Source organism: Lepidothrix coronata, unplaced genomic scaffold, assembly GCF_001604755.1.
Source record: "Lepidothrix coronata isolate B3197 unplaced genomic scaffold, Lepidothrix_coronata-1.0 Scaffold130, whole genome shotgun sequence".
NCBI classification, from domain to species: domain Eukaryota; kingdom Metazoa; phylum Chordata; class Aves; order Passeriformes; family Pipridae; genus Lepidothrix; species Lepidothrix coronata.
In genome coordinates this window covers 3,237,790-3,253,857 of record NW_016690310.1, presented here as the reverse complement: position 1 = coordinate 3,253,857, position 16,068 = coordinate 3,237,790, and the positions used below count along the sequence as shown (strand labels likewise).

The 16,068-nt window shown below is 41.2% G+C and overlaps 1 protein-coding gene across 3 annotated transcripts; it reads left to right on the top strand.

The window, feature by feature from the left end:
* ORAOV1 (oral cancer overexpressed 1) lies at nucleotides 1-8,231 on the top strand. Of its 3 annotated transcripts, none has more exons than XM_017826812.1 (5): nucleotides 1-114; nucleotides 1,517-1,622; nucleotides 3,503-3,573; nucleotides 4,071-4,188; nucleotides 6,813-8,231. In XM_017826812.1, the coding sequence occupies exons 1-5, from the start codon at nucleotides 74-76 to the stop codon at nucleotides 6,822-6,824; spliced, it is 348 nt and encodes a 115-aa protein (XP_017682301.1). In that variant the 5' UTR covers nucleotides 1-73; the 3' UTR covers nucleotides 6,825-8,231. The 3 variants fall into 3 exon arrangements, with proteins under 3 accessions (XP_017682301.1, XP_017682300.1, XP_017682299.1); XM_017826811.1 differs by lacking the exon at nucleotides 6,813-8,231 and adding an exon at nucleotides 4,531-6,671 and having other exon boundaries at nucleotides 1,517-1,610; XM_017826810.1 differs by lacking the exon at nucleotides 6,813-8,231 and adding an exon at nucleotides 4,531-6,671.
* Nucleotides 8,232-16,068: the final 7,837 nt, after the last annotated feature.

Sequence of the window (16,068 nt, the reverse complement as noted above, 5' to 3'; positions counted from 1 at the left end):
CTCGCGGCGGGGCGATCCCAGCCTTTCCCGACCCTGCCGCGCGCCGTCGTTCCCGGCGTGCCCCGCGCCCGCCATGGCCGACATGTTCGACGGGATCGTGATGGCCGAGCAGCGGTGAGGGGCGCCGAGGGGGGCTTCTCGTGGCCCCCCGCCGCTCTGCCCCGGGGGTGGCGCTTCGGCAGGCGGCGGCGGGAGGCGGGAGGGGAAGGCGAGGGGCGAAGGGAGCCCCGGGGAGTGGGAGGGAGAAGGGAGAGGGGAAATTCTCCTCTTTGCGCTTGGCCGGCGTGAAGCTGAGTCAGGGGAGGGTTGGGTTGGATAAGAGGGAGAGATTGCTTATCCAGGGGGGTGGTCGGGCACTGGGTACCAACTGGATGCCAGTGGGCACAGCGCCAAGGCTGGCAGAGCTCAGGGAGCGTTTGGATGATGCTCTCGGGCACCGGGTGGGATTTTTGGGGTGTTCCGTGCAGGGCTGAGGCTTGGGCTCGATGATCCTTGTGGGTTCCTTCCAGCTCGGCATGTTCTGTGATTCCGTGGTCTGGGCGCTTCCAGTGGGAACACTCACCCGGGTGGGGGATCATCCTGGTGGGAGCACAGAGCTGGAGCCTTGTTCTTGGCGGGTTGGGATGGGCTTGGCTGGGAATGTTAGAGGGTGAATGGTTGTGACTTCGCCTGGACGGGCTGGAGCGATGGAGATCCAGTATTTGGGTGACAACAAGTGATCCAGTGCTATAGGCTGGGGAAAGAGTGGCTGGAAAGCTGGGAAAGGGTTTGGGGCTGAACACAGTGTGACAGCAGGGCCAGGGCAGGGACTGTCCCCCCAAGTGGGCACTGCTGAGGCCCCTCCTTGAACCCTGGGGTCAGTTTTGGGCCCCTCATGATGAGAAAGACATTGAGGGGCTGGAGCGTGTCCAGAGAAGGGGATGGAGATGGGGAAGGGTCTGGAGCACGAGTGTGATGAGGGGTGGCTGAGGGAGCTGAGGAGGCTCAGCCTGGAGAAAAGGAGGCTCAGGGGGGACCTTCTCACTTCTCTACAGCTCCCTGACGGGAGGGGAGAGCCAGGTGGGAGTCGGGCTCTGCTCCCAGGGACAGGACAAGAGGAAACAGCCCCAAGCTGCATCAGCGGAGGTTCAGGTTGGACATTAGGAGGAATTCCTTCATGGAAAGGGTGGTCAGGCATTGGAAGGGGCTGCCCAGGGAAGTGGTGGAATCAGTGGCCCTGGAGGTATCCAAGGAATGCCTGGATGTAGCGCTCAGGGCTCTGGTTTGGTTGGACAAGGTGGTGACCAGGCAAAGGTTGGACTCGATGACCTCAGGGGTCTTTTCCAAGCGAAATGATTCTGTGATTCTGATCCTGTGATTCTGTCATTTAAATCAGTGTTATGTGATGTTTCTAACTACTGGTGGTTCCGCTCTGGGAGATGATAGAGCCCATTTTTGTTCCCATGAGGTCTCTGTGCGCAGTGTGAGCTCGACAGGAGACCAGGAGGTTAAGAAACCTACACTTCTGCCTTCCCAGGTTCCACGGTGAGGGGTATCAGGAGGGATATGCCGAAGGCAGCCACATTGGAATTGCTGAGGGAAGGAGGTATGGATCGCTCCACGGCGCCAAGATGGGGTCGGAGGTAAATGGGAAAATGCTTCAGGATTGCAAGGTCTTTGTCATTAGAAAATTACTGTAACACAGAAGCTGTTGGGCCAGGCCTGAAATCATCATCAGTCTGAGGTTACACTGCCCCATAAAACTGGTTTAATGGTGGTATTTTGATTTGAAGAGTTGAGTGGATGTGTTTATGTTTTCTGAGCTTATTTGCTATGTGGAACTTTGGTGGGGCTTTTTTTTTTCGAAAGGATAAGAAGAAACAAATAAATTCAAGCAAGCTTGCTCAGAAAAACATTATGAACTGCACATTTATTTTTGTATCCCAAAATTGTGGCTAAAGGCCCCCCTGAACCATCTCCTGTGGCTCAGCATAGGGAAAAACGTGGAATCTTGAGACACTTTGGATGGAGAATCGTGAAGGGGTGATTCTGTGATTCCCGAATCAGTAACCATTCCTAGAAATTCCAGGGGTGGAGGGTGGTGCTGAGGCACTTCAACTTGTCCCATATATTCAGCTCCAGTCTGTCATAGCACAGAGTGCTGTGTAATTGTAGTTCCAGGATTCTTTGGACCTGAGAATTTTTGCAGCTCTGCTGGGAAGCTGCACTGCAGTTTTCATGGCAGGCCCCATTCCAAGCAGAGCACCACCCACCTAAATCTGTTGGATCTGTTGAAGACCTCTGGGTAATTTTGGCAGTTTGCCCTTTTGGTATTTTCAGGTTTCAGAAAGTTAATTGCCTGCAGAAGGAACAGTGGCAATGGCATTAATCCGTTTTGTAATGAAAAAAAAAGTAAACTCGAAGCAGAAAGAATGGCCATCATAAAATTTTGGGTTGCATTTGGGCATGATACAGAGGGGTGCAGTGATTGGATATTTTTCCCATTTACACTCCAGTGATGTAGTTCTATCATTGTATGATGAGATGTTAAACAGGAGTCTCCAAAGCTGGATAGTTTTGTATAAAATGGTCCCAGACAGACCATAATAGAGAAGTGCTCTAATCTGCTTGTATTGGGAAAGCTCCAGAGGGCAGTAGGATTATACAGTTAAATTAGGGAGTGACTTGGGTAACCTTAGACCTGTCAGTCTGTTTTGTGTCTTGGGTAGAATTTGGATGATTGCTGATCTGATGCTGGCCTTGGTTGATAGTGAATTCAAGTAAAACACTGTAATTAAAGTGTGTCTGTCCTTGGACTTAATCTCTCAAAGTCAGCTGACTTCTGGTTTTGGCTGTCTGTGTTGTTTTTGAGTGAATGCTGAGTCACTTTTGAAAGGGACTTCAGCCGACTTGTCCAGTTGGTGCATTGAAGGACTTCCCCATATTCCTGTTTCATTTGGTGTCCAGAGTTGTACTGAAGAGTTCTGGCAGCAGGGCTCAGACAGCTCCTCCTGCTTCCTTCTGATTCCTCTTCAGTTGGGCTGATAAAGTTGTTTATGTATTAAATCAAAAAAAAGTGTGGTTTCCTCCTTGACTTGAGGGCTCCCTCAGTCCCTGGTACCTTTTCGTAGGGCTGTGCATGGGCTGCTTTAACTCAGAACTGCTGCAAAAACAAGCACCAAAACCTCTTAAATAGCTTGTTCTCTTAACTTCTCCCTGCTACCAGACTTCAATAAATTTGGGGGTTCAAAGCATATAAAGCAGTGCCTGTGTTTTGCAGAATTGCTTTCCATGCTGCATTTTAAATATCTTGTCTTCTGATGCTGAACAACTTCTCACAAGAAGTTTTCTGACTTATGTAACTCTCCTTCCCTAATTTAGTGAACTTTCCAGTCTGTGTATCCAGAGTTGTTGTTTTCCTGAAGAACAGAATACAGTGTTGTGCTTTACTGTTGTTTGACCATATAATCTGTTTGTTTTTTGGGACTTTTTTTCCCCTCATGACACTCTTTTAAATTCACAGATTGGCTGCTACCTTGGGTTTGCACTGACATGGCACTGTCTGCTCCAGAAGTGCACAGATGAAAAGAGCAGGTAAGGCTAAAAAGGTCAAAAGGAATTTTTTTTCTGTGACTTTCATTCTTTTCTTTGTATCTTTTTTTTTTTTTTTCTGTCCAGTTTTCAGCCATTTTGATATGTGTTCTGGTAAGCTTTTTTTTTTATTGCATTTCTTCATTTCTCCCAGTATTTCTAATTTCTCTCGAGTATTTCTAATCAATACTTCTGAGGATTCTTGAATATTTCTCAATTTTGGGCAGGTAAGTTAAAAAGGAAAGCTTAACTTTTGTCAGTTGTGCTACAGCTTAATTTCTGATTATGGCTTAAATGTGTATTAAACACACACTGTCAGTGAGCTGAATGGGAGAAGTTGAATTAAAGAAGGATGGAGGGCTGGGTTCTATGCTCTGAATTATTAATTTTTTAAAAATCAATATAATTTCATATTGATGGATTGAAAAAAACCTTCTGTAGTAGCATGGTTGGCTCTTCTGCTTGGATTTGATTTATTTTTGTTGTTTTTTTTTCCCTAGCAAAAAAATAAGGGCTTTGGAGTCATTAATAGGGATGATTCAGAAATTCCCATATGAAGACCCCACTTATGATAAGCTGCAGGAAGATCTGGAAAAAATCAGAGGAAAATTTAAACAGGTTCGTAGGATTAAGTTGTTATTTCAGCACATTGATTAATTTCTGAATATATTTAGTTTCTAAACCCACTCCAAAACATGGTATTTATGTTGTTCCCCTGCTGCAGTCATAGCAAAATATTTGAAATGAAGTGAATTAAGTGAAAATACTTGATAGTTGAAAATTCCCCAACCAGTAGCAAATGAAAAATAAAAGAAGAAAATATTCTTTGAAAGGCAGGTTGAAGGTAATTTTTGACAATGAATTGCAATTGGGACCAGAAGAAGAGAAACTGGGAGTTTTGTTGAACATTCTTCTTGGAAAACAGACGCTTTGAAACACTTCTGTGTATTTTTTTTTTAGGTTTGTTCAATGCTAAATATTCAGTCTGATTTTAGAATTGGTACTGAAAGATCTTCACTGACATTTTGAATACAACAGATGAAGGTAAATGTGGATGACCAAAGAAAAAAAAAACATTAAAAGAACAGAACTGGAAAAGTGTTTTATCTATTTTTTTATTTTTTAAAAAAAAATCAAAATAGTGAAGAGGTGCTAAATATTAAAGGGCAAAGGGAAAACCATTGGACTTGCAGTGTGTCATTTAACATTTATCATCTCCAAGTTTTATTTAGGATCACTGAAACACCAGTGTGTAAACCTGTTGAATAGAAATATTTGCTTTAGTTCCTCAAAAGGAAAACACATGCATTTGCAAAGTTTCCTTATTTAAAGGAAGTATTATGTTAATTAAAGATCTGCGTGTGCAGATTGTTGAGTTTACACAATGTGTGGATGCTGTAGGTGAAGTAAAATATAATCAGTACCCAGGAAACATTTTTGTGGGTAAAGGATAAAATGACAAATGAAGTCAGAAAGCAAAGGAGGAAGAATAAGATCCCTGCCCATAAATTGGCTGCAGCTCACAATGTGGAATTTGCACTTGGATTTTCCAATAGCTTTGGTGGGGGAAGGGAGGGATCTCCCAAACCCCCAAAATCTAAACCCCAAAAGCCAGCAATTTAAGTGATGGGTGGGAAAAACACGACTACCAGAAGAGCTGTGCTTCTAATTTAATGTATTTGTTGGTACCTTTTGTCACAGAGTGGCTTTTTTGTTTTCCAGTCTTGAAAATGAACCCTTTAGTCTCCTTCCAATAAATGGATGTTGTGAGCTAAATGTATTTAACTGTGTTAGTTGAAGAGAAATACAGCCAATTATTGTACCTGAAAAATACTTTAAAGACTTTTTTTTTTTGTTTAATTGTTTTAAACGTCTCTGATACACTCAGGGAGGGTCAGGGCCATCTAGTGGAGGAGAGAGTTGTGTAAGAAGTAGATTGTAAGAGTTCACAAATATATATATATATATATATATAGATGAAGTTGTTGGAGAGTACAGAACACAGGCACTCATGACACAGCTCTCCTGATTATGTGGTGAATTCCTTTGGAATTAACTGGCATTAAGGTAGGATTCATTTGTTGCTTGTTTCCTCATTTGAGACCTTGGCAGGGCAGTTTAAAGTACAGTTGGCTTTTAATTTTTAAGCAGCCAAGCCACTGGGAACCAGAACAAGCACCAAACTGCAAGCACCTGAAAACAGAAGCAGAATAAAATAGGGTACCCTGTAATCTCAATAAGGAAATGGGCACAAACCAAAAAGATTGCATCACTAGAGAGGACAGAGCTAATCTGACTTTATAATCACTTCAGAGAAATCCAGGTTTCAAAAAGTTGTCCCTGCATCCACAAATGAGTTTATTTTTACAAAATGAAATATTTTACCTGTTTACTTCAAATTAGTGAAAGGTGCCACTTATTCATCTGTGATGAACTTTTTTAGACCAAGATCCAGGGGGATTCAAAGCATAATTTGTGGTTTGCAGCAAAAGGTGTTTTGAGTCTGTTTTACTCTGAACGATAGTACAAAGAGAAGTGAAACTAAATATTAATGTTTTTAAATGCAGCCTTTTTTGGAATCACTGTGCTTGGTTTGCAAAAATATATGTTAAAAGCAAGGGGAAGGTTGAGAGAGGTCAAAGTGTCTGTGAAACATTTGGTTTACTGGAAGTGTGTGATACCTCAGTGACATGCAAAGTGCTGCTCCAGAGATGGTTCCAAACAAAATTATTCCTGCTCAACCCAGGAGAAAAAGGATCTTTGGCCATCAAGTGGCCAGTGACTGTTATTTTGAAAATTGGTTTGGTGGCTGATTTTTCTTGTCTTGCTGTAATTTTATTTATAACAAAATCGTATTATTATGATAAATTATTATACAAATGTGTACATACACGTATTTAACAATAAATGTTGTGTCAGCCAGGTTTTCAGGCTGGGATATATGAAGTTTAGGGTTGCCTGATAGGTCTTTAATTCAGTTTCATATGTGTGGACGTACTGATGGAGCCTCTTATTGCATGAGTCTGTATTTTTCTGAATATCTTGTGTCATATCTTGTATGGGCCTGATTTGGTTTATTAAATGAGGTACAGTTAAAGCTGCCTGTTGGATATGTAGTTGTGTGCTTTCTTAAACTGTTTTTTTGCAACAGAGTTGTGGGGGTTTCTGTGAAGCTGTTCAGGGTTGTCACTGTGAAACATTCCCAACACACTATACAGGTATTTTTTATACCTCATTTACAGCTGAGGAGTTAAAGCCCAAGAAGATTGATTTGCCTTAACCAACCTGAGGTGTCTGATGTGAATTGCTGCAAATAAATCTGCCTTCTGAGGATTTAAATAGCTCAGAATCTGCTTCCTGGCAGCATCCAGAGTGGCTGAGCCCCCCAGCCTTTTTTGCATGTTGGTGTTTTTTGCCCGTGTTTCTCGGCTCAGTCACATGGAAAATGAGGAACATTGCAGTCAGCAAACACCAGTCAGAGGTGTGGGCTCAACCCAGCTGAAGTGTTACCGTGGAGGGGGGGTGAAAAATCCATCAGAATTTCAAATCACTGTTGAATTTCATGAGATGTAAGCTTTCTTTCAGTCCTTTCCCTGCTCTGACATCTCCCTAAAATAAAAAACACTCGGGGTGAGTGTGGATGGTCAGGCCTGTGGTGGAATTCCAGACCCTTCAGGGGGATGAGCAGAGCTGCTGTGGGCCCTGCCCATTCACACATTGCCTGCTTTAAATGCAATTTAAGTGTTGCTTTGAAGGCTGGGTGGTGGAAAGGATATGGGGGTTATAAAAAAAATGCAACCTTGTACGTTTATAATACTGGTTGTTAACAAAGCAGGACACGGAGATCGTGGCTTTGTGTTGTCCAAGGAGCTGGGCATTTTGCAGGAGTATTAAGGGCAGTTAAAATGGAAAATTTCTGCTAAAAATGCTGAAGTTTAGTAAGACTTAAAAATATACTGCTGTATTCACTCAGCACCCCTGGTTATTGCTCAGTAGTTCGGGAGGAATGTTTGAAACACCGAACTCACAAATGTCTGACTTGCCTGGACTGCGTTCGAGCTTGTTTGGTTCCTTCCTGATCATCTCTCAGCTGAACCTGTGCAATATGGAATTTTATTAATTACTGCTGGGCTGCTGAAGTCATGGCAGTCCAGAAGACTTGTAATTTTCCTTCCTGCAAGATGAATTTTGAGGCATCAGCAGAGCAAGGTAAACTCTGACCCCCATTTGCTAAAGCTTGTGAACACAGTTCTCGTTCTGCCTTCAGACTTCCTTTCCATTTCTTGTCAACTGTAATGTGAAGGTGATCAAAATTCCAGCTTTGAATGAACAAATCACCAGAAATGGGTGAAATAAATCAGAAAAAACCATCTGTGGATGCAACTGTTTGCTTCAAAATCAGTCCTGTAGAGGTGGTTTGGCTCATTTGAATCCCGTTAACGTTTTGGTGAAACAAGGTTGTGATAATTTACACGTGGATGTGTGAGGAAAGTCTGGAATGCATTGGCTGGTTCTGTGACTCTTTGGTCTGATTGCTGTCGAGGTCTGAAATCTAAAAGCAACAGTGTGCTTTAGTATGCACATAGAACCTGTTCAATGCCAGCTTGCTTTGTGGATAATCACCACTGAAGGAAGAAAAATAAAGACTGGTTTAAACTCTCTGGCTTTGTAGGGTTATTTTTGGTGAGTAAAGTACACATTTTGGTCTGTGTCTTCTGAAGTGGTAGCACGTTTTTATCAGTCATTTTTTAAATAGGTTGTGTTGGGATGAAATGAGTTTTAATTTTCCAGAGGATCAAGTTTTGGTTTTCGAAGAGATGCAAGGGAGAGTTTAAACCTGCAGTGTATTTATGAATGCTTGTTTACACTTTAGCTGGAAATACAACTTCCTCTATTGGAATAAAGGGAGATCCATCTGTCAAAAGTCTGCCTGCACCCTAATATTCCACAGTGCTTTAGAGTAAGAGCTGATACCCTTTTAAGGTACAGAAAGAGATCAAATAATCTGAATTGCTGAGGTTTTAAATCCATAAGTCATGTTCTGTTGGCATCTTTTCTGTATGCACTTACATCCCTTTTTGAATATAAAGTTTTAGGGCTTATCTCCACATAAAGGTATTATTAAAAAAAGCATTAAAAATGGAATCTTTGACTTATAATAATAATAATAATGCAACTACAGGCATGGATCTGATACTTTTTTATTTGCTCACAAGCTGTCAGAGCTGTACACTGTGTTGGATACAGCCTTCTATCTCAAGTTCTGATTTAATGATCTGAGATTTCTTTTCTGGTGTTGTTCTCAATATAAAAGTGGGTGCCTTGTCCCTGCGTGGCTTGTTTGAACATTTGTAGGGTTTTTAATGATGTCCTGTAATTACAGGAGAGTAATAATTAAAAATAAAAAAAACCAGCGTTGCATGCTGGAAAGGGAGTGTTGGTGATGCTAATTAACACCATTTTCTGGAGATAAAGGTGTGGGTAAGCAAGGTGAGGATAAGGCTCCATGCCAGGGTAGTTGCTTTCTTAATTTCTGCAGGGATAGCAGCACGAAGCACTACATGTTTTTGAGAAAGAGCTGATGTGTTATACTTTGAAATCTACTGGAATATTAGAATTACCTGAGGTCCCCCTGGATGAGAATCCTTATTTCTGGTTTTCTCTGATTTTTCTTTGTTCAGGTCACTCCAGAGTTATAGAGCAATGTGTGTGGGGTATAATATCTCACCCTGATTAAACAGAAAGGCTTTGGTTTGAAACAAAAGGCTTAGTATTTTTGGTAATGTTATAATTCTTGGTGCTATAAATGTTAGTGCCTTTTGAATACTTGCCCTTTGCAACTTCTCCTGGCCGTGGATTCTGGTCTAATTACAGCCTAAAACTCCAGCTTCCATAGTTTGGCAAGTAACCATGAAGATTCTCATTTTACAGTCTGCCAGAGCTGTTTTTTTAATGGATAAAGTTGTGACAGCACATATTACCACAGGAGTGTACATATCACCGGAGAAAATGGGGACTGGGCAGCTGTGAAAAGAGTCCTGCAGCAAGTGTCCAGTTGCAGGTTTTGGTGTCCAACTGGAGCAATCCACTGCTGAAGTGCTCCGGTGTGTCCCAGTGCTTGGAATTGCAGGACCAGCCTGGCCTCTAGTGATAATAAAAATAATAATAAAAAACCTTTTACGCACTATTTTTGAGAGCTTGTACAGTTAGTTCATTTTTGGGTATCTCTTTGGCACCACACTGCAAATATTCCTGCCTTAATCACTGGAGTGTTCATTCCCTCGGTGTAATAATTGAATTTTTTCAGCACTTTTCGCCCTAAAATTCTCTTAAGTACTTAGTACCCTCTGACCATACACAGAGCTCTATCAAGTGATGTATTACTGTGTGGGAGGCCAGCATGGAAGACTTTGTAAATCCATGAAATATATGAAAGGTAAAACAGGAAAAAAAAATCAGGCACTGTGTCTTGCTGCACAATGGTTTTAATTACTCTGTCCCTTTTTTTTGCATCAATTTACACTGACCACTAGTACAGCATTCTGGTTTTGGCATTGCAAAACTGCCTGCAGAGGATTTCTGAATAGGCATAAGAAATGGCATAAAGCTTTTGTTTGGTAAAGTTGGGAAGCTTTGTTGCAGTCGTGCGGAATTTCCACGGGTGACGTCTGAAACAGTGGCCTAGTGACTGAAAGGATTTAAGTGGTATTTGCCCTATAATAAAATTACAGAATTTATTTTAGCAAAACGTCCAGCAGAAGGAAGATTGATTGTTCAGCCTCTGCATCCTGATCTGCCTTGGACAGAATCAACCCCAGTATTTGTCTTTCTTTTTTTTTTTTTAATCGTTTGGCCCCCGTATGTCGCTGCTCCGTCTCAGGGTGCAATAATAATCACAGTTTTTAACCTTCAGCATCTTCAGGATTCTGGGGAATAACACCATATGGAATCTTTTTCTTGATAGTAGGAACTGTGAGTCAGCAAGCCTTTAATGTTTTTAGTTGCAGCCATTGTTCCAGCCCCAAGCTTTGCTGCCATTGTCCACTGTTTGTCCAGCTCACGTTTACTGGACTGTGGGAACGGATTAGGGTTTCATGGCTTTTTTTTTTTTTCTTCTTGCATAAACTCTTGATCAAAGACATTCCTTGGATGACAAAACACTGTATACTGTGTCACACAGTCCTGACCAGACTGCACGAACAGTAGTTTAAAAACACATGCCCACATTGTTCTCTAAACTGGCTTTTTTTTTTTTCCTTCTTTTTTTTTTTGCAATGTATGTGCAGACACTGAATTTTTGAGACCCCATTTACCTCCTTTAAAAAACACACACATAACAGAAGTTACTGTTAAGAAGCACTTGACAGTTTCTGAAATACAAGTGAAAAACAAATCACTCTTTGAAACCGAGAATCTGCGTGACAGAATTGTCACTTCTGGGCAGAGCTGGAGTTTCCTTCCTGGGGAGACCTTGGTGGTGGTGCAGGTGGTCCAGTGCTCTGTAAACCTAAAACCACGTGGATTATGGCATCATTTTATGTGTCGTATCCTAAGGTGGAGAATGATTGGAGCACAGTTTGGGAATTCATAACCCCGCTTCACCACAGGAGCATTGTTAGAACCACGTGCTGAGAACCTTGACTTAACTGCAGTTGTATGTCTTGGTCTTCTTTTAAGTTCTCTTTTGCAGTAAGAGCTGGACAAATTTCAGAACAATCCAGTAGCATCGTTATTCCTCAAACTAACGAGGAAGAAACAAATGGTGTTTGAGAGAAAAAACAGGGAGAGACTTTTCCAAGGAGCTTTGACTTCGCCTGAAATTCTCCTTCCGCAGAAGCGTGGGAGTAAGAGATCCCTGAAGACACCCGAAGTGGGTTTACAGAGGGATTTAAATCATATATTTAGGTGGTTGGAAAGTTGTTTGAGGATGAGAGAACACTTGTGTTTCCACAAACGTAGCGAGGCTTTGCATGGTTTGACTCTGCAGCAACTGTTAAGCACTTCCATGCAGAAATGAGGCAGATGAAACCCTTTCAACATTGGGAAGATATTATCCATAAGGGGGGAACCTTTCTGATCCTTTGCAATCCAAGGGTCTCCATGGAAAGAGAAACCTGAATAATATGTGGCTGGTGGGTGTGTTGTCTAAAAGGAATAAAATGGTTGTAGTGAATGACTGAAACAGCTACAAAAATAGTGAGTGAAAACCACAGAATAGTATTACATTTATAAGAAATAATATTTAATTATGAGTAAATAATTCATGGAAATCTTGGGAAGGTGTTATGACAAGGACGTAGCTGTACTTATTTAACAGGATATGTGTGCTTAAGATCAGGTCTTCATATTTAAAATAACCAGCAGCCAGATGGAAAGAACTGTGGCCTTGCTGGTGTTCAAGGAGGAAAAAAGCTGTTGGAAGAATAATCCCCAGCATTCAAACGATCTGCAGCGATAAAATCTAATAAAAGGGAGAAATAAAACATCAAAAAGCCCAATTGGCCGTGGCAGACAGTTTGCCATCAGAGCAGGGACTCGGGACACCAGGTCCCTGCTCAGGTGAGCTGCTGCTGGCTCAGCTCAGTTGTAATGCTCTGATGCTTCTTTAGTGGTCCTTGGGCAAGGATTTGCCCCTCTCAGCCCAGCTCCTTGGAGTCTGGTGCTGATGTTACCGTGCCAGGCACCTGTGGAATATGGCTTGTGGATGGGTGAAGTGTCACGGGGCTGTCAGGTGGGATGGATAAAATAGAACCACTCAGCAACATTTGATGTCGAATTTATTTACTCAGCAGGGCTGAGAAGGGTGGGTGGGGAGCAGTTTCCATCCTGGGAGGCATGTGCTCCGTGCACAGCTCAAAGCTCCAGACCTTCCTTCACCACGTGGATCCGGAAGGTCCATGTGCCAGGTCCTGGAATGTCACAGCTTCCTTTGGTTCTTGATGCTATTAGGGATCTGTACCTGGAGATCTCTCCAACCCCAACCCTCTGAACCAGTTACTGCTTTATTTGTCAGCACAAGCATTTGGGTTTTTATCCGAAATAAACTCAGACCGTTGTTATTTCTTCAAGGATATTACCATAAATAAGAAAAATGACGTCAGGTATAACTAAATTGAGAAGGGAGATGAAATCCACACAGATGGATTTTGTGTTTTTTTTTTTCCTTCTGCACAAGAGGGAAAATGATGGCTGTGAATACTTAGTGACTCCCCTGAAATGTGAGACTTTTCCATACATAGGAAAAAGCAGGATAGGTCTAAGGAGGGCTCTGCAGGTGTCAGCAGGATCATCAGGAAACTTATTTCTGTTTTCACTCTTAGATGTTTATCACCTTAAAGAAACAAAAAGGTAACTTCTGCCTCGCTCCTAAATTTGCTCTGCTTGGCCCTTAAGAAGTCTGGCAAGTCTCCCATTATCAGTGCAATCCAGCTGACCAATTTGCAATCCCTTTCTCATCATTTGATTGGAATACTGTGTGGAATTCAGTCAAAAGCCAGATGGGAATCCACGTTTTTCATGCCACTGCAATTACTGCGATCAGTTTTATTTGTGACATGGTAAAAATACCATGTTTGTCTGAAGAGATATATTTCTTATAAAATGATGCTGACAGGAATTCATACAAATGAATTCATTAAAGGAAATTAAATAATTCAATAAAATTCATTTACAGCTTTACTGCCTTTGTCCCACTGTAGCTTTTCAAAGACATTACCAGGAATCTTTTATCAGTGTAACCTGCATTTATGGGTCATTCCTGTGACTCTTTTAAAACACCAGCTCCAACCTTCACTTTCTCCTCCATCTTCTGGAGTTTTCTATCACTCAGAATGCCAGATTTGCCTGAATGTAAGTGGATTATGAGTTTTTACATCTAATAAATTTAGTAAAGAGCGTGTGAATTTAAATATTCATAAAAGGTCCGAGATTGTCAATTGGCCTGAATTCAGCAGCGGAACTGGGGAGTTTTTTGGGAGGTCTGTTGGAAGTTTTTCTGTGTGCAGTCTCAATTTGTTGCAAAAAAATACAGTATTTTTCCCTTTACTAAGCTACAGCGTAGCCTAGCTGAACATGCATATTTTTTTACAGCCTATAGTAAATTGTTTTTCTTGCTACATTCTTGTCTTTCTGCCCTTTGCAATGTGAGTAATACTGGCATAGTTCACCCAACATTCAAATTTAGTAGTCTGCATTTGGAGGTGATGTTCAGGAGCAGGAAAATGTAAATATAGGAGCTGGCTCTGTGGGCTTAAACCTACTTAAGTCACACCACTTAGTCAGTTTAATAGAGTTTGTAAAACAGATAGGAATGGCAAAACCTACTCAAACTTGTTCAGCCAAACACGGGTTTACATTTCTCACTGAATCATATTTTTATCAGCAGGAGATTTTTGTCAGAAACCAAGGTTCCCTGAGTGTGTCTCCACTCCATTTTCAAACATTGAAGCTCAGAGGAGCGAGTCTTTTATTTTTTTCTGAAGCATGCTGGGGAAAATGAATCATTTTTGACCCAGTCCAGTTTAAGCCTTGGCTTAGTCTGGAGTCCCCGTGAATCCAGTCCAGATCATCTTTCGGGAGCTGCTCATTTCAAGTGGAACAAAACCAGATCACGCTTGTACTGATATTACTTTACCTGCCTGAGCTCTGATTTCACAGCAGGCCACAGGGTTCAGGTTTCTGTCTGCAGTGACTGGGGAACCACCAGGCTCACACCAGCTCAGCTGGGGGTTCTTCTGATGCAGATGGTTTCCCATCTTGCCCCGAGAGGAGAGGAGAGCTTATTTTGCGCTAGACAATGATTAACATGTTAGATCTGAGCTCTGGAGTTTCAGTTTTCGTTTCCTGTGCTGCACACGCTGCACAGAATCAGTCGTAAGGTGAAGTTTAGTCAATGGGAAACTCGGGAGGCAGGTACTAAATTTCTAATTTGTGACAGCAGAGACGAGCACTTGACCTTTTATGTAGATTTTTTTTAAAGACGGAGATAATTTCATAGGGTAAATAGTCAAATATTTAGGTTATAAGCTTGATCATTTCCACTCAAAATAGGCTGTTTCTGCCGTGTCCAGATCTGGTAATAATTGATAATGTGCATCCCCAGTTTTCAGAGATATTTTGGAATGTGAATTGGGACACAGGTTGTAATATTTTTTCATTTAACTTTATAATAATATATAATTTCTTTTCCTCCTTGTCCTTCTAGGTCTGGTTATTTTTACGTATTTCTAGTAGGTTTTTACGCTTTTCAGGTTTAATCCCTTGTTGTCTCAGCTGTACAACAGTAAGATGCAAAAGCTGTGTAGGAGAGGAAAGGACAGAAAAGAAGGCAGGTTAACTTACTGCTTTTAAAATAGACTGTCTTCTAAGAGACAAATCCTTACACTGTTAAAATAAAAAATACAAGTGTTCTGTACCATCCAGCACCTATTTTATTGACAAGAAACACCAAAGGGTATTTTACTGAGTAAAAAAAAATAAAAAAATAAATTAAAAAAAAATCTTTTGATGTTTAAAATAAAGTCTTCAGCCGAAAAAAAAAAAATATTTTGCTTCTTGAAAAAGACAGGTTGCAGTGAGAGGCAGGCACCTGCCCACTGCCCAAAACGCCTACAGTTTCCTAAAATAACAACAAAAGGTTTTCAGCACTGAAACTCTTAAAGCACAGAGAGTCAAACCCAGAAAATATCACGTGGTTTACTCACTGCAGTGGGTAGTTACAACCATTCAGCATTTTAAAGGCTATGAAACAAAAAATATTAAAAGAAGACAACAGGCAGACGTTGGGTTTTACCAATTTTATTTCTAGACTTTAGTTTTGTTTTTTTTTTTGTTGCTGGAAACTTGTCTGTTACAGGTCTGTCGGTGAAAATGTGCATTTCAGACCAGTGATGCCAATAAGTACAATATAAAAAAAAAAAAAAAAGTACAAATCTGAATTGCTTTGCTTACTACAGATTGTTATAATAACGTGACAAATAAAAGCATCTCTGTTGGCACGTGAACCCACTTAATCTGGATTTGGCCTTTTTTAAGTACATAAAGAATATTTTAAAAAAGAAACTTGCAGTACACACACTGCCACTCAGTGTAACAACATAATATAACCCCATAAGCACTAACTCGACAGTATCAGGTTTGGTTCAGAGACACAGAGATGCCACGAACAGAAGTGTTTTATGAGGTAAGCAGTAAGAAATGTTCCTGAAATTTGGACAGAATGTATCCAGTCCTCCTGGGTCCTGCGACTGCTAGTAGCATTGCAATGCTTTATTTATGCACTATGTAGGATCTTAACTGCATTTGCCTCAAAATGAGTTCTAATTCTGTTTTGGTTTAGCAGCATACAGGCAACAGCTAGATTATTCTTCAGCATACAACTCTGTTAGCTGGCTTATTTATGAGATTTACAGGCTTTTTAAATTAGCATTATGCCTATAATTAAAAAAAAAAAAAAAAAAAACGAAACAAACAAACAAACAGGAAAAAAAAAAAACAAAC

Excerpts from the sequence above, each read along its gene's own strand:
- ORAOV1 (XM_017826810.1), top strand. The coding sequence starts at position 74 with ATGGCCGACATGTTCGACGGGATCGTGATGGCCGAGCAGCG. Across the intron at positions 115-1,516 it reads ATCGTGATGGCCGAGCAGCG|GTTCCACGGTGAGGGGTATC; the intron begins GTGAGGGGCGCC and ends CTGCCTTCCCAG. Across the intron at positions 1,623-3,502 it reads GCGCCAAGATGGGGTCGGAG|ATTGGCTGCTACCTTGGGTT; the intron begins GTAAATGGGAAA and ends TTAAATTCACAG.